General features: G+C 40.0%; 1 protein-coding gene across 1 annotated transcript in view; it reads left to right on the forward strand.

Annotated features, from left to right (window-relative positions):
- The window catches only part of PRUNE2 (prune homolog 2 with BCH domain), a 259,377-nt gene that overhangs the window by 46,366 nt on the left and 190,811 nt on the right, over positions 1-22,200 (forward strand). The window contains exons 2-4 of the mRNA XM_077759363.1: positions 6,091-6,195; positions 9,541-9,743; positions 12,650-12,813. Of these exons, the coding sequence (XP_077615489.1) occupies positions 6,091-6,195; positions 9,541-9,743; positions 12,650-12,813 (472 nt within the window). The remainder of the gene's footprint in view (positions 1-6,090; positions 6,196-9,540; positions 9,744-12,649; positions 12,814-22,200) is intronic.

Raw genomic sequence — 22,200 nt, forward strand, 5'->3', positions numbered from 1 at the left:
ACCAAATGAACAGGGGGCGTGACTTCTCTGTCTCTGGCAGAGCTGATCCGGGGACTTTGGAGGACCAGGCTCCTCTGGGCATCCCCTTTATCCCTGTTGCTCACTTGGCCATGGTCCCTTTTGTATCCCCTCCTACCTGGCTTTCCTGAGGATTGTGACTTATGTGGAGTTGGGGACCTTTGGGTCATGAGCAGGATGTCAGTCATCTTCCATCCACCCTCTGAGTCCTCTCCCTTAGAATCATGGCAGCCACAGGCATGTGGAATCTCCTAAGGAAGAACCAGGGCTCTTTTCTGGACTGCCCACAGCTGGCCTCCAGGAAGGAAGACCCCTCATTGACTTGGCGTTAGAAGTAGTTAGAGAAACACCAGCTCAACTGCCAGCTCATCTCTTTGCCTGGGTTCCTTTGGAGATATCACTCGATAAATCGAGAACTTCTTTTCCTCTTGCCTTTTCATCTGTTAGTTAAGGATGAGGGCCTTAGACATGTGCATTGCTTCAGGAAAGACGTTCTCCCAACTTCTGCGGGTTTTGTCTACAATGTTTTCAAAGCACAATGCATTTCAGTGAAATATTTTTGAAAACATTTCCACAGGATTTTTAAGAAAAGTCAGTTGGGAAGGATGGGTATGAGAAATCATAACTGTATGCAAGGCTTGTTGACTGAATGTTAATAATGGAACCTTAGATGTGTCCGGTCATAGGTGGAAGCAGCTTTGTTTCTCAGCGGATATGGCTCCTAGAAAACTAATGGAGGATAAGAGACTCTTATATAAAGAGAACAAACTGAGGGTTAATGAGGGGGTTAGGGGAGAAAGGAAAATGGGTGATGGGTATTGAGGGGGGCACTTGTTGGAAAGAGCACTGGGTGTTGCATGTAAGCGATGAACCACAGGAATCTGCTCCCAAAACCAAGAGCACACTGTACACCCTATATGTTAGCCAATTAGACAATAAATTATATTTTAAAAAAACTAATGGAGGGACTAGGCTTCCATCAGGATGCTGGAAGCCCTCTTTCTGATCGATTCTGTTCTCTGTGGGTGTGTTGGAAAAGTGCTTTTGTCTGACAAGTGCAATTCCCTTCAATGGTCAGTTGAGTCTGAATGCTTGGGCATTTTGCTGGCTTTGAAAAACAGATAAGTAAACTTCATTAAGAAGCTTATTTTGGTGTTGTATAGGATTACACTCTGAAAGCATATCAAAAGTGTGATATCGAATACTGGCATGTTCGATATATTTTCTTTTATACATCAATTAAGGAAAGATTTTGCCCATCTGTTTGGAAGTGTAGATGACAAAGCAGTGTAGTGTCTATTTCTGTGCATTATCAGGACTCCATTCTGTGTTAGGCTTATGCCCTGTTGGGTGTAGGCATTAGCGATGAATCTTCTGTCTCCTGAGATTATTTAATGCTTGCTGAGCTTGTGTCAATACTAGGGAATGGGTGTTTACTTGCCAGATCTATTCACTCCTGGCTAGGAGTTTACAAAGCCACATTTAGAAAATGTATACACTAGACAGTAAATATTTGTTGAACAGGTTGGACATTCTCTGACCTCAAGGCCTTTGCACTTGCTATTCCCCTGGCCTGAGATATCCTTAGTTCCCACTTCTTGACTTCAGGTCTTTCTCAAATGTCACCTTTTCAAATGAGCCTCATCTCAACGTTCCCTACCCCTCAACTTATCTGATTATTCGGTTCATCATATCTCCTTGCATTAATGCAGGTGCCATGAGAGCTGGGATTGTTGTCCATTGGCTTACTGGTGTATTGCACAAATAGATTTTTATTACTTGAATGACAATAATTAATTTAATGGTTACAGTTGTCACTTTTATTTGGGCATAATTTCCTTGTAAATAATTCAGACGCTAATTTGAACTGCATCAAGGGACGTAGATACTAAGATTGGACATCTGTGAGTCTATGAATATGTGGAGATGTGAAATAGGAAAGGGTCCACAGACCTGCTATGAGAGGTACATGTACAGAGGGTATCACTGTGGTCAGATCAGTTCCGTGAAGCTGGTTCACTGCTGCCTCTGGAGATGGGGCCTTTGCCACTGAATAGACCAGGCATCATAAGGGTCCCTGTTACCATCCTTGGACACCTGAAATCAATACCCAGTCTTTTCTGCTAGGACTTGACCCCTATGCTTTCTCTGTTCACACTGCCAAGGTCATTTGCACTGGGAAGCTTGAAATTGGAGCCTATTTCCTCTGGTTCTTGACCCCTAGTCTGAGCAGCCAAATCCTACATGTTTCTTGACCTCACCTACTGATTGAGTTTATGTGACTAATTTTGTTTTATTCTTCTAAGCAGGCAGAAGACTTTCTGAACATGGCTGCTCCAATATCTACCATTTGCTACACTGTAATGACATCTTAGTGTTATGTGATAGGATTCATGCAGTTGGGAACATTGGAGAGTTTTTGAGGTTGAGCCTATCACTCCTAAGGCTCATTGGCAGGCACTGAAGTTACCTCCGGTTGTGATATCACTTTTGTCTGGTCCAACATTTTCAGCCAACTTGAAATTTCTGGTCATCTTTTCAGACTATGGCATAATCCCTGAAAGGTCTCTTTAAAATGAAAGAATGGAATTGCTTGTGGAGAAGCAGATTGGTCCCTGATAGCAAGGGCACCAGGTTGGCACATTTTGATGGAGGTGGGGGTGGGGTAGGAGGAGATAGTGTTGGAAGCTGGGCCCTGGGGCATTGACTGCGGATAGCAGACATGAGCAAATGGCACTCAAAGAGGCCGTGAATATGAAGGAGGTTAATGTGTGAGAAGAAGGGAGGTCAGAAGAGAAACAGGAGAGCATAAAAAGAGAGGCATGTGGCATCAAAAAGGATCCTCAAGATTTTGTTCCATGACCTTCTATAGTCTTACCTATAAGTTGGTACATGCTTTTTTCCCCCCTTTAAATGGACAAGAATGAATAAATCATAATCTTTGAAGATTCCTGAGTTGTGAGAATTGGTCCAATGTGCTTTGGGTTCACAATCTTAGTTTCTTTTAGGTTTTTATTTATTTTTTTTTAGGTAGTAATTGGCCTGGTCTTGGAAATAAATTGACACACAGGTCTTCTTATTTCCTCCACGTCTTTCATGCAAATCGAGTGTTGAACAAAGAGCTGAGCCTAGGAATTACTGAACCTAGACAAGAAAGCAGGTTCAGCTTTGGGGTAATTTGGTTTGGTGCTATAAATGCCTGAGACCTTGCTGTATTTAGAAGGCATGTCCACTCATTTTGTACATGAAGTCATTATGGCATTGTGGGGTATTTGGTGTAGGGCAGAGGAGAGGGCTCCCTGGACTGGGCCATGGGGTTTGGGAATGACCCTGGCCCCTATCATGGACTCTACTGACCTATAAAAAGTATTGTTTTTCTTCTTACTGTCTGCCTTACAAGATCTGAGAGAAGAAATGAGGTAATGTCTACTTAGACCTTCGAGCTTCTCGGAAGAACGGCTTTCTACAGTAATATGATTTCCTAATGCATTTGTTTGTGTTGTAATGGAGTATAATTCCAATTACCTAAATTTCTTTAGGTACTTCCAGAATATCTGACTGTCTTGCACAGGAGAAGGAGTCTGGCTTTTAGATGAGAACTGGGCCTAGACTAGAACTCCCAAGGGTACAAGTGAGCCAGCTTGTAATTTATGAAGTTTAGGGAAGGAAGCTGGGAGATGATAGAAGGGGGGTTAAAGTAGGTAGTGATGGGCAGAGGGTGTTGTAATTATATTCAGAGAGTTTATATTGTACTTTCAAGTCATGTTGTTTTACTAAAGATCATTACCTCAATATGTTTGAAAAAATACACATTTTAATTCAGCAATATTATATATTAGAGGACTCATCTGCAATATTGATACTGCCATTATTCTCTGTATTGATAGACTCTTTAACTTCCTTCAAGATTTTTATTTTATTATGTTTCTTGGGCCACAGCCTGGTTATTTAAAAACTTGTTTCTGACTCTGACATCAGTAGTTCCATACCACCAATTACAATTTCATTGATTCATTTGTAAAGTACCGAGTAGGTTACTTTCTTTTCGAGTAAATCTCTTTTTGAGAATAGTCATGAACAGTGTAATTTTTTATATAGCCACTTTGAGCAGTGTGATTGAGTTGACTTTCTAGTCAGTCCTAAAATGAGAAGTTCAAACAAAGGGTGAAAAGTGGGGGCGTCATACATATGTGTCACCTCTGGCATACTATAAAGATGTTCATTTTGATTACAGTTATCATTATTGAACAGTTTTGTTGTAGAAGTTTCTAGAAGTGATCGCTTTTTTGGCATTTCTAACCCAGTATTTCACAAGGAGGTCAGCCGTCTATCAAGGAATTTTAAGTAACTCTTACGTTAAACCAGGAAAGAAAACAATATGCCTTCTCTTCCAGAGAGGTGACTATATACACTTTTTAATAGCAACTGATTTGTATTGTTAAAGCCACAATACTAGTCATATCCCTTTCCTGGGGGGAGGAAAAGTGTTATACTTTCATTTGCTAAATTATAGAATATAATGTAAGGAGAACACCCAAATATCCTGACACCCAAAATGTGGCCTGAGAAAATAAATTACTACCAAATTGTGTATTGCGTGCCAAGGACAGATGAAAAAAGTCACCACCTCTCAAATTCAGAACATCTCATATAAGGAAATGACATAGAACGTAGTATTCCTCTCTTAATCCTTGCTCCTGTTTCCCATGATTTCTGTTACCTGCGGTCAACTGGTGTTCAGAAGCAGACAATCCTCTGACATGTTGTCAGTAGTAGCCTGAAGCTATGTCTCATGCCTGCGTCATTCACCTCCTCATGTCATTACATAGGCATTTTATCACTTCACATCATCACAGGAAGGGTGAGTACAGAACATGAAGATATTCTGAGAGAGAGAGACTACATTCACATAACTTTTATTACAGTATATTGCTATAATTGCTCTATTTTATTATTGTTGTTAATCTCTTACTATGCCTAATTTATAAACTTTATTCATAGGTATGTATGTGTAGGAAAAACAGAGTATAAATAGGGTCCAGTATTATCAACAGTTTGGGGCATCCACTGGGACTCTTAGAATGTATCCTTTGCAGATAAAGGGGGGCCACCATACAATGGAACTTCCCTTTGAACTAAAAATTATGACTCAGTGATATAATTCATATCAAGTCAGACTGTGATAATGGTTTGGTTTTTTCTTACATTTTAAAAATGTTTATTTATTCTTGAGAGAGAGCATGAATGAAGGGAGGGGCAGAGAGAGACAGAATCCAAAGCAGGCTCCAGGCTCTGAGGTGTCAGCACAGAGCCCGACACAGGGCTTGTACCCACGAACCACAAGATCGTGACCTGAGCTGAAGTCAGATGCTTAACCAACTGAGCCACCCAGGCGCCCCCGACTGTGATAATGTTAATAAAACCACACTTTTGTTGGAAGAGGTCGTCTAGAGGACATGACTGTTGGCTGACCCATGAGCTAGGCCCGGGCTGGTAGAGGTCCTCACCCTCTACCCTGTCCTTGGAAGTTGTGTTCTGCCCACCATTCCTACAGTGGGAGCTGCTCTAAGGACGCAGCCTTGAGAGAGTAATGTGATGTTGAGACCGCACGTGACTCAGCCTGGTTAAGGCCTCCATTTACATTTTTAAAATTCTGGCAGGTGGGTGTGAAGATCTACCCATCTTGCAGGTGCCCAAGACAAGCCTTGTAAATAAGTTTCCTTGTTTATTAGACTACCGCCTGCCAAACTGAAGTGGTCCGCCTCTTCCTTTGGTCTCTCCCTGCCCTTCACGTGTGGAGGCTGGTGACAGAGGTTACCTGGGGAAGCTCCTGAGGTTGTAAACTCACAATTTTCTGTTCCTGAACAGCATACTAGAATTTGAGCATTTGCAAAATTTAAATGTTGTGCAATTTTATGTCCTCCAGTAAAACTTCGTGATAAACCTATGAATTTTTCCAGTTGTGCCTGAGTATAGCTAAGGGATCCTTTTGGAAAAAAAGATGGAAAGATGTCCTTTTTGTATCGATCTGTTGCACATTAAATTGTGATGCTGTGTTTGAATTTGTTTCAGAATCGAAGCAAACGCTTGGAGAAGGTCCATGTGGTTCTTGGACATAAATCGTGTGACTTGGATTCTCTCATTTCTGCCTTCACATACGCTTACTTTCTAGACAAGGTGAGGGGAAAGAAGACAATGCTTTTTATATGTGACTTATGATGTAACATCCAAAAACAAACAGTTTCTGGAAAAACGAGGAACCTATTCACTTACATTTTCATGTTCTGGTTTATTGTTGCGGAGAATCATGTATTATGATCCATTATACAACAAATACTTATTGGTCACCTACAATATGTTAGGCACTGTCTAGTTATTTCTTATCGACTCCCTCCATGAAACATTATGTCAATAAGGTCACTATTTTCAGATTTTTAAAAATATATGATAGTTGTTTACTTTCACGGGAATTTAGAGAACTAACAAAAGTAAGGGTCAGAATGTCTTGTTTTCCTTTATCATAGCTCGTTGGTTACTCTTGCCCTTGAGGATAGAAGAATAAGTGCAGAGTAACCTGTGTGAACATTACATGAAATTACAGAGCATATTGGCTGGAATTTTCAGTAACAGAGGTATTGCATGTCGCATCTATATTCTGTTCTTGCCTTTTAGCCCTGACTTTGTACAGCAAGGTCATTCTCAGTTACTGATGATCTCCCTTGAGTGACAATCTTTGTACTCTGTGAAGCCTATAACCTCCGTACAGAAGTGGAAAAGACCTTTTAAATAAATTGTTTTCAAATTGCCATTTCATAAAACTCATCAGCCCCTGATAATGTGTCACCTAAAAAAAATACATTATGAGTGTCTTGGTACTATTTCCAATTTCGCTGAATTTTTGATTTTCCGGAGTCTGATTTGTTTTATTCCAATTTTGTTTGGATCCTTGGCTCTGAGAGCATGTGTAGCTGATCTCGGGTGATTTAAATTCACATGAAACCCAGACTTCCAGAGTGAGCTGTGGGTGGTTTAGGGAGGCGGCTGATAAGAAAGCCAGGTAAAATATTCTGATCCCTACATATGGACTTTATTTCAAATTTATCTTAAAATTTGTTGAACTTTACAAGGGGAATTAATTGGTATAAGGAGATAAATGTGCCTCTTTGAAGAAATGCACATTAAATACTTAATCCTATTAACTGGACTTTTTGACTCCTAGAAAAAAATGTTGCTTGTCTCAAGAACATAGACTTTACTGAGCAAGACTCGTCTTGCTGATAGCGGTGTGCACTCTTAAGGAGATTATATAACACCACCACCACCACTGCCGCCAACTCTTGAATGAATACAACACGCCACGGAGTGGGAAAGTAGTTGTGATAGCTAGAATGGACACAGATATGGCCTCTTTTCTCCTTCTAAGGCTCAACACCTCAGCATGGGGACAAGCATAGAGTTACTGGAGGGTCACATACTGGAATTTGTTTTATCTCTGTGCCTTCCTCTTAGTTTACTGGCCCCGCCCCCTGCCAGAGGTCTGCATCTCCATTTCAGTTTTTTTCTGAGAAGGTGGCTCCTTCCTCCCAGAGTATTAGCATATTAGAATAAAGGCAGAGCTTTGCAACTGCACATGTGTGACTCTATTTAAATACTTTTCACTCTGGTAGGTAAGCCCCAGTCTACAGATGGGTTAACCCAAGCTTCAGAAAGGAAAATGGCATTCTCCAAGTCACACAGCAGAGGCGGGGGCTAGACATCTTCTTCTGATCCAACCTCCAAAAAGATCCTGCTGGGACAGGCTCGGGCCATATGTACTTGACTCAGGTTTCAATATCAGGAGTTGGATATAACTCAGTCAACTAATTAGGAAAAATAACTTGCTGTACATACATTTCTAATGATTATGGGGCGCCTGGGTGACTCAGTCGGTTAAGCGTCCGACTTCGGCTCAGGTCATGATCTCATGATTCGTGGGTTCGAGCCCCGTGTTGGGCTCTGTGCTGACAGCCAGCTCAGAGCCTGGAGCCTGTTTCAGATTCTGTGTCTCCCTCTCTCTCTGACCCTCCCCTGCTCACGCTGTCTCTCTCTCAGAAATAAATAAAACATTAAAAAAAATTTTAATGATTAGCACACAACTGTGATTCAGGATTAGCCTGACCGTTAAAAGAAAAAGCCCTTTGTTGGAATGGCTTTGTGCTTTATATACTATAGTGATTGGTGATTCATTTGTTTCACTCAGCAAACATGTATTAAATACCTACTACTTGCCAGATGGGTTTATGCACTAGGAAACATAACTGAACAAAAAAAAAGACAAAACTCTCTGCCTTCTTAATGTTAGGAAAGGAGGTAGATGACAAAGATATTAAAACTGTGTAATAAGCACTATGCTTTGACAGATCTGGTGATGATGTGAGAACAAAGGCCACTTACTTTATGCAAAAATTCAGTGTCACCAATCCCCCCCCCTCAGGGATATTTGGGGTTTATTGCTGTGTGTTCATAGTAATTTTTAAAAGCACCTTTATTTTTTTATAAAATTCCTGTAGAAAAATAAGTTTATTTTTGTGAATCTGAAATTCTCCCACTCCTACCGTCTCCTGTTTCCCCTTCTTACCATAATTGTTTAAAACATTTTTAAAACTTTATTTATTTATTTTGAAAGAGGGAGAGCGAGCGCACATGAGCACAGGTGGGGGAGGGGCAGAGAGAGAGGAAGACAGAGAATCCCAAGCCGATTCCGTGGTGTCAGCGCAGAGTCTGACGTGGGGCTCTAACCCACAAACCAGGAGATCATGACCTGAGCCGAAGTGAAGAGTTGGGCGCTTAACCAACTGAGCCAACCAGGCGCCCCCACCAAACAATTTTTTAATAACAAGTTTGTTAATATGTGATGTTTTTGTAATATAAGAAATGAACAGAGATCTCAGTCTGGCAGTTTGTGGGTCAAATCTGGCTCATAAATGAGTTTTTGTGCATTGAAAGAGTCTTATCCTGAGCCTGAAATGTTTGCACGTAAACCAGTGGCTGGAGCTCGGTGGCAGGCACCCATGTAGATGGGACGTACGTGCCTTTCTGTGTCACACCGCCCTCACCCGCCCTGCGGGAATCCTTCTGATTTTCTACTAATTCCATAAAGACCTATGAAGTTGTTTCCCCTGAAAAGGAGACTGTGTGTGTGTGTTTGTGTGGGTATATATATACATACATATTTATTTTTTATATACATATATTTATATATATATATTTTTATATATTTATTTTTTTAACTGTGCAGAGGGTGACATGAGACANGGAAGTAACAAGCATTTAAAAAATATTAGGGGCCATTTACCTGTAGATGCTGCTCTACTAATTGGGTTCAGGAACAACTGACTCTGAATGTCTTCTGGGTTAGTGAGGCCAAAAGACTGTCATTCCGGGGCGCCTGGGTGGCTTAGTCGGTTAAGCGTCCGACTTTCGCTTGGGTCACNTTTTCCCCATCGCTCTTGTCGTGACTCAGTCAACTTTTTTTCTTGGTAGGTCAGTCCGCCTGGAGTTCTCTGTTTGCCAGTGCTGAACATACCAAGAACTGAATTCAATTACTTCACCGAGACAAGGTTTATTTTAGAAGAGCTGAATATCTCTGAATCATTCCACATATTCCGAGATGAAATTAATCTGCATCAGCTAAATGATGAAGGGAAGTTATCTCTAACACTTGTTGGCAGCAACGTGCTGGCGAGGTGAGGCTCTGGAGGGAGCTTTGATCCTTTAACCAAGGCTTTTAGGGAAAAGTATCACCTCGTTCAGGATTTTGGTGGCCTCGGGAGATGCATTACAGGCAGAGACCATCAGAAGAAAAAGAATATTTTTTCTTCTTGTATGACAAAATGTGGGCTATACCAGCTCTCTCTTTTGGAATTTGATTTCAAATATGACATCTTTGAATGGAAAGTTCTTGTAGAATGGACCAAAATTATCATTTTGAACCATTGAAGCAGTTTGTTACAGCAACACAGCACAGTCCTATGTATTGATGGTGTCAATGTTTAATGAAGACTGAAATTACATACTCACTAAAACCAAAAGGTTCTTGGGGTGCCTGGGTGGCTTAGTCAGATAAGCGTCCGACTTTCGCTTAGGTCATGATCTCGTGGTTCGTGGGTTCGAGCCCCACGTCGGGCTCTGTGCTGACTGCCAGCCCAGAGCCTGGAGCCTATTTCAGAGTCTGTGACTCCCTCTCTCTCTGACCCTCCCCTGCTCACACTGTCTCTCTCTCTCTCTCCTAGAAATAAATAAAAAAAAACATTTAAAAAAAACCAAAAGGTTCTTAAGAAAGAAATCTAAGTGGTGAAATGAAAAATTACAGATATCAGTCATTCTGGTCATCTGGTCATTGACTCATCCATTCACACCATTGAGCAGGATAGATTTTTGAAAGTCCATGCAGTTCAAACTTGTTATTTGGTGGACAAGAAATCTGAGACCCACTGTTGCAAATGACTTGTCCAGGGTACCACATGCAGTTAGTAGAAGAGTTTGGATTCAGTGTGGGTCCTCTGCCTCCATCAGTAAGTACTTAGGAGTTGCTAACGAGTGCAAGAATCTCAAGGTACGTAAAAAGGAATGAGACAAATTGTCTACCTTCAAGGGCTTCCCAATCCAGCACAAAGATGCCCCCTTTTTAAATCTTTAAAAAAATTTTTTTAAAATGTTTATTTATTTTTGAGAGAGCAAGAGACAAGAGCATGAGTGGGGGAGGGGCAGACAGAGAGGGAGACACAGAATCTGAAGCAGGCTCCAGGCTCTGAGCTGTCAGCACAGAGCCTGACAAGGCCCATGAACCCACAAACCGCGAGATCATGACCTGAGCCGAAGTTAGACGCTTCACCAATGAGCCACCCAGTGCCCCAAGAGATGCCCTTTTGATAAGGTCTATAGTGCTACTGAATGAAGAGTTGCTAGTAAACACCTCAGAGGTTTGAGACAATAGTTTTGTTTTTTTTTTTTTTGGCACACTTTGCCAATTTGCTAATGGTTTAGGACATCAACCAGTGGATACGATGTCAGTATGCATGAAATAAAAACTTGCACTAGTACCTAATTTTTTATTTAACCCTTTTTAGGAAGCGTATTTAATTATGAATACATTGAAATGCCAGTCATGCGGTTCATTTGGCTATAAAGAGTTTTGAACACAGTCTGCTTGCGTGGGGCTGTTTTTATCCCCATGCCATTTGAAACACACATTCTTTTGGATATTTATTCATCAGTGGTTGACTGAGCATTACCGGATGTTATGTGACCGATTTCAGTGATCAGTGTTTGGGATGATCACCTCCCTGACTAAGTTTATGTGCTAACTTTTTCAAACCAACTAATGCAAGTAAATATTGATAAAGACAGTGCAAGATGCTGAAGGAATCTTGGGAAATCAGAATCTTCGGAAGAGTTTTGCTTCCAGTTAAAATTGAAATCCTGTTGGTTTTGGGGCTGATACTGTGCACTTCAGCTTCAGGACTGTTTAAGAAACAGAATGCTTTCCAAACTGAAGTTGAGATCTTTGTTTCCTTCATTCCTACTCATTTGTTTCTGGTAGATGGAAAGACCAACGCCAGTCTTATTCACTTCTTTCTTTCTGCCTTTGATAAAGTCAACTCATCTCACATGTAAAGAATGATGGTGGGGGCGCCTGGGTGACTCAGTTGGTTAAGTGTCTGACGTGGCTCACGATCTCATGATTCAGGAGTTCGAGCCCCGCGTCGGGCTCTGTGCTGACAGCTTGGAGCCGGGAACCTGCTTTGGATTCTGTGTCTCCCTCTCTCTCTGCCCCTCCCCTGCTCGCACACTGTTTGTCTCTCTCCAAAATAAATAAACATTAAAAAATATTTTTTAAAAATTAAAAAAAAAAGAATGATGATAGAAGTAAATAAGCCCATAGTCATTTTTCTCCAGCGCTGTGACCAGATGTGCAAGCTATGGACCCACATTATCAGAGTTCAGTCACAAGCTAGTCTGCTTCTAAGCTGTGTGAACTTGGACAGATTTCTTAACCACTTTGTGCCTCTGTTTCCCCATTATAAACTTAGTATTTTTATTTTTATTGTTTTGTTTGAGAGAGAGAGGGAATGTTAGGCAGGATCGACACTCAGCATGGAATCTGATGTGAGGCTTGATCCCATGACCTGGGCATCATGACCTGAGCCAAAATCAGTATTTGGATGCTTAACCAACTGAGCCACCCATGCACCCCTGTTTGCTTATTTTAAAGATGAGAGCTTCATTAGGACCCATTTCATAGGGTCATTTTATAGTATAAGACTTGGCAATATTCCTTCTGGCCTGATATTAGTGTCTAGTAGTGGAAGCTCAGTAAATGATAGCTATTATTATTAATTATTATTATTATTATTCAGCAGCAAAACAAGATAGAGGTGCTATGGTGTGAGGGAGCTACTACTAAGCCTCTTGGGGAGGTAATTAGGTGAAATGGCATGTGAAGACACACAGGATAAGGGTCAAATGAGCTTACTCCTATTTTGGGCTGTTGAGAGGACATCAATTGTGTGAGAGTAGAGATTAAATACTTCCAGAAAGTAAGAAAATGTGCCATATCCCTTTTTTTTCCTCTCCTCCATTTGCTTTACAGCGAGGACAAAACTTTAGAATCAGCGGTTGTCAAAGTCATTAATCCGGTGGAGCAGAGCGATGGCGGGCTTGAGTTCCGAGAGTCTTCCTCTTCCCTTGTGGTGAAGGAGATTCTCCGGGAGGCTCCTGAGCTCATCACCGAGCAGCTGGCTCATCTCCTCAGAGGTGAGAGATGGCTCTTTCTCTTAAATACTGGAAGGCTTAATGGAGTGTTTCTCGACTTGCTCATGCAGAATGAGTGTGATCCATTCTTGGGTTAACAACCCCTTTCAAGACCACGGGAAGCTTCATCAGGGAAGCAGGGAGTAAAGAGTTTGTTAAAGAGTAGCATGATACTGAATATTAAAAATGTGCATTTAAAAATAGGCATGAAGGATCGTTGCTGTTTCACTAGTAAATAGAACTGCCGCACTTCTGCTGGGGAGCCGGAATAGCTCCTCTGGCCATCCAGAAGCTTCCAGAGGTGATTCTGGCCCCACAGCAGGGTGACTAAGGGCCAGAATCCACATCCTCACAGTGAAATATCTCCTGATACTGATAGGTGCTTGGATGGCAAAATAAACACCTTTGAATTTGGTGATTTTGTGTAGGGACTTCTTTTTTAAACATTTTTTTACATTTATTTTTGAGAGACAGAGTAAGATAGTGCACAAGTGGGGGAGGGGCAGAGAGAGAAGGAGGCACAGAATCCAAAGCAGGCTCTGAGCTAGCTGTCAGCACAGGGCCCGACGTGGGGCTTGAACCCACAAACTGAGATCATGACCTGAGCTGAAGGCAGACACTCAACTGACTGAGCCATCCCGGCACCCCTGCATCAGGACATTTATAGTCACTTTGTCACTTCATTGGCATTGTAACATTTTCTGTCTTAACTTAGCCTCCTTTAAGCACTGTGTTCCCAGCATATCGTCATCAATTACCCTTTTTGATCTTTCACTTCCACTCATAGAAACCACCACTTTCAAAAAGTGCTTTCTAACCTAGAAATTGTTACTTAACTTTGGTGGCCCAAAATTACCACAAAAATTCAGTATTGTCTCTTGTAGGCCAGCTTTGGATGTTATATAAAGCCTTTTTTTTCTTGCTTTCAATAATCTGTCTTGAATGTGGTAGACATAGATTTTTCTCGGATTTAACACAAGAAAGTGAAAAATGGTGATTAGCAGACTGAAAGCATTTTTTTTAAAGGAAAGAGAAGACCAAGAATATGTTGATGCCACTGTTTTTTAAATTTTTTTTTAATTTTATTTATTTATTTTGAAAGAGAAAGAGAATCCCAAGCAGAATCTGCACTGACCGTGTGGAGGCCTATGTGGGGCTTGAACTCACAAACTATGAGATTGTGACCAGAACTGAAATCAAGAGTCGGACGCTTAACTTATCCACCTAGGTGCCCCTGACGCTACTCTTTTGAGGACACTTTCCTTCACTTCCTCTGTCTCTTCACAAGGTGGAGAGGAAAGGTCCAAAAGTTATGTGACTCCTGTACATAGTTTAGAGCTAATGGCCCCAGTAAACCTGTTTTAAATCTTTTTCTGACAATGGATATCTGTAAAAATGCTCTGTGGGAAACTGTGCCCCCAACTATACCTACTATGATCATTTATCTCTGTGGCAAAGCAGAAGGAAAATAAAGGGAACGGGGGATCCCAGCCACAAGGGAAATTGTTCAGCAGTGCAACTGCGCAATGCAGGCTAACAGTAGAGAGACTTTTGTTTAACTTTCTTGTGAACTAAGAAGCTCGGTTTATTGTTCAAAAAATTCATGTGTTATTTAGCCGGAACAAAAGGTGGTCAGTCCATGAAAGGCTCATCATCCTGCTTTTCTGTAAATAGTAAAATCAGATCAAATTGTGATACTGTGATACACTGGCACAAAGGTATGATTTTGTTGTTCATGATGATGATATTGATGAGATTCGGAGTTAGGGAATTAGAAGGGATGCAGACCCTTTTATGAGTTATGTTGGTCTTAGTTGGCGGAGCTACCAAGAATTTGTAGTATGGAAAGGCACCTTGGGTTTTCTTCTCATTGGAGGTTTTTCGGAAGGTTGGGCTTGCTTGGGCACTAGGATGTAAAAGGATAAAGTGCCTCTACGTGCAATGACCGAGGATGCAAGCCCTGTCATGAAAGAGTCCAGAGACACTAAGCCTGGAAAGTGGCTTAATACTTTGGAAAGAAGGGTCTGGAGACCTTTGGCCAAAGTGCATGTGGATGTTGTACATATATGGAGGGGCGATGGGACATCAGTCTTTAGTAGGTGTCAAAGGGAATCAAGTCGAATTTTGTTGTATTCACTCAACTCCAAGTTCAATTTCGTGGGCTTCTGATCATGTATTAATACCAAACCCAATGGGAGGTTTTTGATGGATCTACAAATAATTTTAGCATTATTTATTCTCAAAACATGGATAACTCTCTTTCCAAAGGGTTTTCGCTATAAACAGTGAAGATGTTATTTTATATGGTGGGGTGCTCAAAATAATCATTAATTTGACCCACATTTCTAGAATGTATTTATGCATTCTTCTGCATCTTGAAGGAACATAAAATTTTTATCCACACCTTTGCCATAAAGAATTTTGAAAATTGTCTCTTTCCAGATGCTGTGAGACTAGATATTTATGGCTGAGACTTGGAAGAGTCTTTAAAAGTATCCTAATTAGACCTCTTTGGGGGCTATATTATTATAAACTTTATGCCAAAAAGAACCCCTCTGAATTTACTATGAAAAAAAGACTTAACCAATTTGATTATTCTTTGCCTTTCATTCCTGTGGTCATCCCCTAGAACACACCATGCTGAGGCACGCTGGGGTGCTGTCAATGGATTTCAAGTGGGTCATGATATTGATCCCCCACCCTTGGAGAGGACCCTCTGTATATCTCTTAGCCCACTGTGTTGGGGGAAAAATGGTACTTTCCTGAGGGTTCCTCAGTGTGCAAGAGGTCGGACCTACTCTCCCTGAGCCTTGCTTGGTAAATTCCTTCTCTTCTGCTCAACCTTCAAATATTGCAGTGACCTCAAACTTCATCCTGGGACATTCATTCTGTATACATTATACTTTTTTCTGAAGTTTTAATTTAAATTCCAGTTAGTTACTTATAGTGTAATATTAGTTTCAGGTGTGCAGTATTGTGGTTCGATGTTTCCATACGTCACCTGGTGCTCATTACTACAGGGGCGTGCTTAATCCCCATAGCCTATTTCACCCGTTGCCCACCCACCCTTCAGGTAACCTTCAGTTTGTCTCTATAGTTAAGAGTCTGTTTCTTGTCTATACCCTTTCCTTAAATGACCTCATTTCGTTCTGAGATTTCAGATCTCTCTGTAACATTCCAGGTTCATCTCCAGTGCCCATGTGCATATCTGACTCGCACCACCACCTTAACACGGCCGTCATGGACCCTGTCAGTTCCCTGTACCTCCAAACCTGCTTTTATCCCAACTTCCCCATGTCCGTAAAAGGCCCTGCTGACTCACCATGCGTTACTCAAGCCACAGTCTAGGAGTTATATTTGATTCTTTCCTTTACCTTTCCTCCCACATTGATCCATTAGCCAGTCCTGCTGACTCTCTGTCTACAACATAGCCCGAATCCATCCACTTTCCCACGATGGCTCCTAGTAATGCAGTTGAAGCTGCCATTCCGTCTCTCTTCCACTAATGGGATGGCCCTCTTTCCTCCATAAAATCTATTGTCTACGAAGCAGTCAGAATGGCCTTTTGAAAGTGTAAACCAGTCCTATCAATCTCCTGAAACTCAAAATCCATCACACTCAAAATCCAAGCTCCATCCCCAAGCCCCACAATCTACAACCTGACCTCTCTCCTGCCCTTTGTTTTCCTATTGCGTGTTCCAGAGACAGGGGCTTTTCCAGGTATGCCAGACTCTTTCCCCCCTTGGCGATCTATACAAGCTGTGCCTTCCTTCTGGAATGCTTGTTTCTATCCACCTTTTGCTCCCTCACTCCAGCATGCCAGCCTCGTGAGAAAGGAGACCTTATGTGTTTTGTTCACTGCTCTACTGAGAAAGGAGACCTTATGTGTTTTGTTCACTGCTCTACTGATGTGCCTCAGCCACTTGGAATAGTGTCTGTCACACAGTAGAGCCTCAGGAAATACTGTTGTAAGATGCATTGTGCACCATTGTGGATATACTTTCTACTTTTTAATGTTTATTTATTTATTTTGAGAAAGAGAGATGGGGGGGGGGGGGGTGAGGAGGGAAGTGGGAGAGAGAATCAATCCCCAGCAGGCTCCCTGGGGGCTCGGTCCCACGAATCATGAGATCATGACCTGAGCTGAAATCAAGAGTCAGCCATTTAACGGACTGAGCCTCCCAGGCGCCCCTATACTTTCTCTTTTTATGAATGTATTGATTTAGTGAGTTCTGTGAAATAGTAACATCCATTTCATTCCTGCCCATCCCTCCAACATTCTTAATGTCCAGAATTTGGATATTGTTCTTTCTAGTAATGAACATGCTTCTTATTTTTCTTTATTTAGCTTTTAGAAATCCTAGTAGAATTTGCTCTGTTCTTTGACAAGCCTTTGTTTTATTTTCATATTTTGTTTGTTTACGTATACATATATAATTGCATATATAATTTTAACCCTTTTGTGGAGTGTACTACATATAGAGAAAAGAAGACAAAACATAAATATAAAAAGCTCAGTGTATTATCACAAAAGGAGCATCCTTTTAACAATTATCCAGGTAAAGAAATTGAGTAAGAAGACATCTTTGTGCCCTTTCCCATCACTACTCAGTCCCTCCCTAACGATAACCAGTATTCTCATTTTTAGGGCCCACGTTTCCTTGTTTTTCTTCATAGTTTTACTCCCCCCGGATGTAGCCGTAACACCACGTATTGGTTTCGCCCGTTTTGCATATTTATAGAAATGGAATCGTATAGCATATACTCTCAATTGTTATTAGATCTCTAGATTTATATTAGATGTACTATTTGCAGAAGTCAGTCATCTATCATTTATCTGTTTGCTACTCCAGTCCTTCCGTCTCTCGTAGAATATTTGAAGCTGTTTACAAAAATGCATGCAAATATAATAAAACAAGAAAAAAGAGTCTAGAAAAACAAAAACATATCGAGAAAGGAATAAAATCAAAATAGGATAAAAATATTGAAGGAGTAAAAATTGTGTTCAGTCCAAAACTTGGTGTACAAGCTTCTTGGAGCCAATGAAACCATAGAAATCAAATTAATTGTAATTATATCATTACTAAAACAGATACATAGGCCAATTCCTCATTTAAAAAATCTGAGTATCTTGTCCTTACATAATTTTTCTGGGAAATACCCCTAATAATGTCAAAGACCTCCTCCATCCTATGCAGCAGCAGTTTACACGGGAACTGGGCGCAATGTGTCAGATACTTTCGACTCTCCAATCAGTGTACTGGTGTTGTTTTAATCGACTTCACAGTTGAGTCTAGTAACCTTATTTTCTGCTCTACATTTCTTTAGTCCACATGTTGCTGTTTTTCTCTAAATACAGGAAATATTTAAATTCAATCATAATGGAATCATTTGTAGTCTCATACTTGCTGCTATAGGTATATACCACAGTGTTAGCTTGTGAGAGAATATTGTATTCAGATATCGAGGTAGAACCTGGTTATTACGGATGTTGTTAAAAGATCATTTATATAGCAATTAGAAGTAGGTATCCTGTTGCCAAGGTAGAAATAACCTGCTGTGTTTCTCTAATGATCTACCCTCCAGGCCCTGATGGGACAGTTATGGGTAAATGTCAACAGGTGACTCACTCACGGCAAGTGTGTGTTCAGACTTTGACTGAATGAAGTTGACATAATTTGCATTTCCTTAAATTAATACTTCTTATAACAGCTAGGTCTGGCTGTGCTCTTTTGAGAAGACATACCTCAAACTTAGAAATTTCAAGATACAGATCATTTAGTATCGCTTTTATCTGGAAAGACGCAGCTTTACTGCCATAGATTACTTTGCAATTATTTGTGTAAGAGGTTATTTGTCTAAGAAGAGAATGAGCTTGGGATCCTAAATGACCCTGGTTTTGGGGAAAGAGATTTTACTTCTCTCCTCCACCCCACTTCTGTTGTCTCTTTTGAGGTTCTTTATTTTTGTTTTCTCTGCTCTTCTGCCTTTCCTGGTCAGCTTTTTCTGTTCTTCCTTTTTTTCCTCCTTCCTACTCACTGCTTCTATGATCTTTCTGGAATCATTTCCAAACAAGCTGCAACCTGCACCTGTCTAAAAGTCACCGGACACAGTCAGAGTGGCCTCAAGTTGATGCTGGGCTGTGCCCGGAGCAAACAGTTGCCACAAGCAAACAGTTATGGACCGGCCAGAATCCTCAGCCTGTGTTCCTTAATTTCCCCAGAGGTGTGCACTGGAGGGCTATTGCCCAATTTAAGCTCCATTAAACTGCTGAATCATCGCATTGGGGACTTGTGTATACGCGCGCATGTGTGTTTGTGTGTGTGTGCACACGCGTGTGTGTGCCCATTTGTGTGTTTCCGGGAACCAGCTGGCAATGATAAGATTGCAGCCACTGATTACCGGTCAGGTTTCCATTAAGACCACACTTACCCCCGAGAAGCCTGTCACATTTACTTGTCTGAGACCTTGACAGAGCCGTGATATGAACAGCAAAACAAATAATGGCAATTTTTCATCGCTTAGGACGTAGAAAACTTATGCTCTAGGTTTTTAAGAAACGCATTCTCTCCTTTCTATTGGCAGTGGCATTTGAACTTTAATAAAGAATAGTTGCTTGCTATTTTAGTAGCCTGGATTTACAGCTTCAAAAAAGATCCTTTTAAGGAGGTCAGATGGGAAAGGAACAGAGCCAGATTTTCTCTCTTTTTTTCTTCCTCTCCTGCCCAAACAGGGAAGCATGTCTCCCAGTGAATCATCTGTCTCCCGAAATGATTACAAAGTCCAAAGGGAATTTCATCCATCCTGTTTTGCTCAGGAAGAGGGAAGATCTGTGTTGAGGGGTAGAGGAAATAAATTACTTTTTTTTTTTTGCTAGATATAAAACAAGAACAATTCCTCAGCCTCCGATTTCTTATGCCATGCCAAGATAAGCCTTTTTCTTAAATTCAAATGTTTTAAATCAAGAAGATTATTAAGCACTTGAATAATATGTTTCTTTTGTATCCCCTTTCAGGCAAAACTGTGATTAAAGTTGTATTTTCTTTTTTTACTCCTTTCTCCTCCTCCCTCTGTTATTCATTCTTTAATTTTTTTGTTTCAGTGTAAAAAAAAATCAGTCCCAAGTGAAACAAGGAAAGGAGTTTGAATCCCTTCTTTTCTGCTAAGAATTTATCATGCACAATATGCCTTTACTGTGGTGAATGTTTTCCCCAAACCACTTCTGACTTCATTAGATCATGTTTAATATTAATGTACTGCGATTGCTTTTGGCAAAAGGTCCTTCGTTTTGCCATTCTTTTGAACAAAGAACATTGTGGTTGATTTTTTTCTAATGGAATGAAATGTTTGTTACAATTTTATTATAATTGCTTTCTTTGTTGCTTCTTGTTAAGCCCCCCTGGCCTGTGAATAGCTGTAGCACTGTTGGGTACATGTGTATGGATTAAAAAAATTTTTTTTTTTTACTTCTGCAGAATTTGCTGGAAGTTAAATTAACTCTTACTCCAAAAACAGGTTGGATTTTGCCAAGAGGTGCCTTTGGCTGCTATATGGCCTGATATTGATAGTTAGCTAAGTATATAGCTAAATGGGTCTTTAATGTGAAATAGAAACATTTGTTAAAGATGAATCCCTTGGATAAAGCTGGGCCATAGACATTCTTTTGCAGTAAAAACAACTCAGAGTATGGTGGGCAACATCTTGAGTTATTTTTTCCCAGCTACATCAGTACTTAGTGTTTTGAAAAGTCATGTCACATTCATAAATCAGTGTTGGAAGTCTCTTTCATTGACTTATTCTGTAGAATGTTGTTTTTACAAGTGCAACGTCTGTTAATTTCTGAATACTGCTCTCTATTTGTATGTATTTTAAAAATAAGATCCCCAAATCAAAAAATTTCATTCTTAGTCTGATGGTGAAACAGGCACATTTTTGTGAAATTTATTCTTAAGGATCTTATATTTTGATGCTATCACAGTTTTTTTTTTTTTTTAATTTTTAAATTCATTTCTCTACTTGTGGTGGTTTACAGAAATAGGGAAGATTTTGTGTTGTTAAAGAGATATCGAGTACCCTTGCTAAATTTACTTACTGTTAAGCTCACTTGTAGGTTCTTTTGAGTCTTTTATATACATGAACATATCGTCTATGAGGAAAGACAGTTTTTAGACCTTCTTTTCCTTTCCTTATACCTTTTACTTGTTTTGCTTTCCTCATTGCTCTGGCCAGGGTTTGCAGCGCAGTGATGGATAGAAATAGCAATAGCAAGTCTCTGTCTCATTCCTGATTTGAGGTGGAAGGCTTTCAGTACCTCACAGTTAAATACAAGGCTTGCTTTTTTAATTTGGTTTTTATAAATGCCCTTCATCAAATTAAGGCAGTGTGTTCTAACTCCACTTGACTGAGATTTTATGTAATGATTAAATCTTGGGTTTTAGGTAGTTTTACTACTTGACATCTCCTGAGATGATCATATCATTTTTCTCTTCTATTAATATGCTGAATTATATTGGTTGATTTTTAAATGTCAATTTGTCCTTTAATTCCTAGGAAATCCCTGTTTGGTGACTATATAATAACATAATATATTGCTAATTTGATTTGGGACTAGTTTAAAAGGTTTTTTTTGTTTGTTTTTTGGTTTTGTTTTGTTTTGTTCTGTTTTATTGCTATGTTTATGTAAGAGACTTCCTTTAATTCTACCTTCTTGCAATGTCCCTGTTGGATATTGGTATTGAGATTATGCTAGGTTCAGAAAATAAGTTGGGAAGTGTTCTCTCTTTCTATTCTTTGGAAGAATTTGTGTAAAATTAGTATATCTCTTAGAAGTTTGGAACAATGGATATTAAATTTTTTTTTAAGTGAAGTAAACTACTCCCAACGTGGGGGCTTGAACTCACAACTCTGAAATCAAGAGAACAGGCTCCACCTACTGAGCCAGCCCGGTGCCCAGAGATGGGACCCATTTTTATGTAGATACAAAACCATCTGGATTTTAAATTTCTTTCTTCCTAGGTTTCACAAGTTGAGTTTTTTTTTTTTTCTCAGAAGTATTCAGAACTATTATTCAGAAGCATTTATTCAGGAATATTTTCAGAAGAATTTTATAATGTATTACAGTTTGTTCTTATCTCCTAGTGTTAGTAGAATCTGTAGTATGTTACTGTTTCATTCCTCATTTTGGTAAATTATTCCTTCTCTTGCTCTTCCCTTTTTTTTTTCTTAAACAGTTTAAAAGACTTTACTTTTTATACAAATTTCAAAATTTATATTATATTATTATATATTATATAACTATTATAATTATATATAAATAAATACATATTTAAATTTTTGTTATATCCTTCTTTTTACATTTTTCAGTTGAATTTCTTGGGTTTTTTAAACATC

This window comes from Crocuta crocuta, unplaced genomic scaffold (assembly GCF_008692635.1).
Source record: "Crocuta crocuta isolate KB4526 unplaced genomic scaffold, BGI_CrCroc_1.0 scaffold41, whole genome shotgun sequence".
NCBI lineage: Eukaryota > Metazoa > Chordata > Mammalia > Carnivora > Hyaenidae > Crocuta > Crocuta crocuta.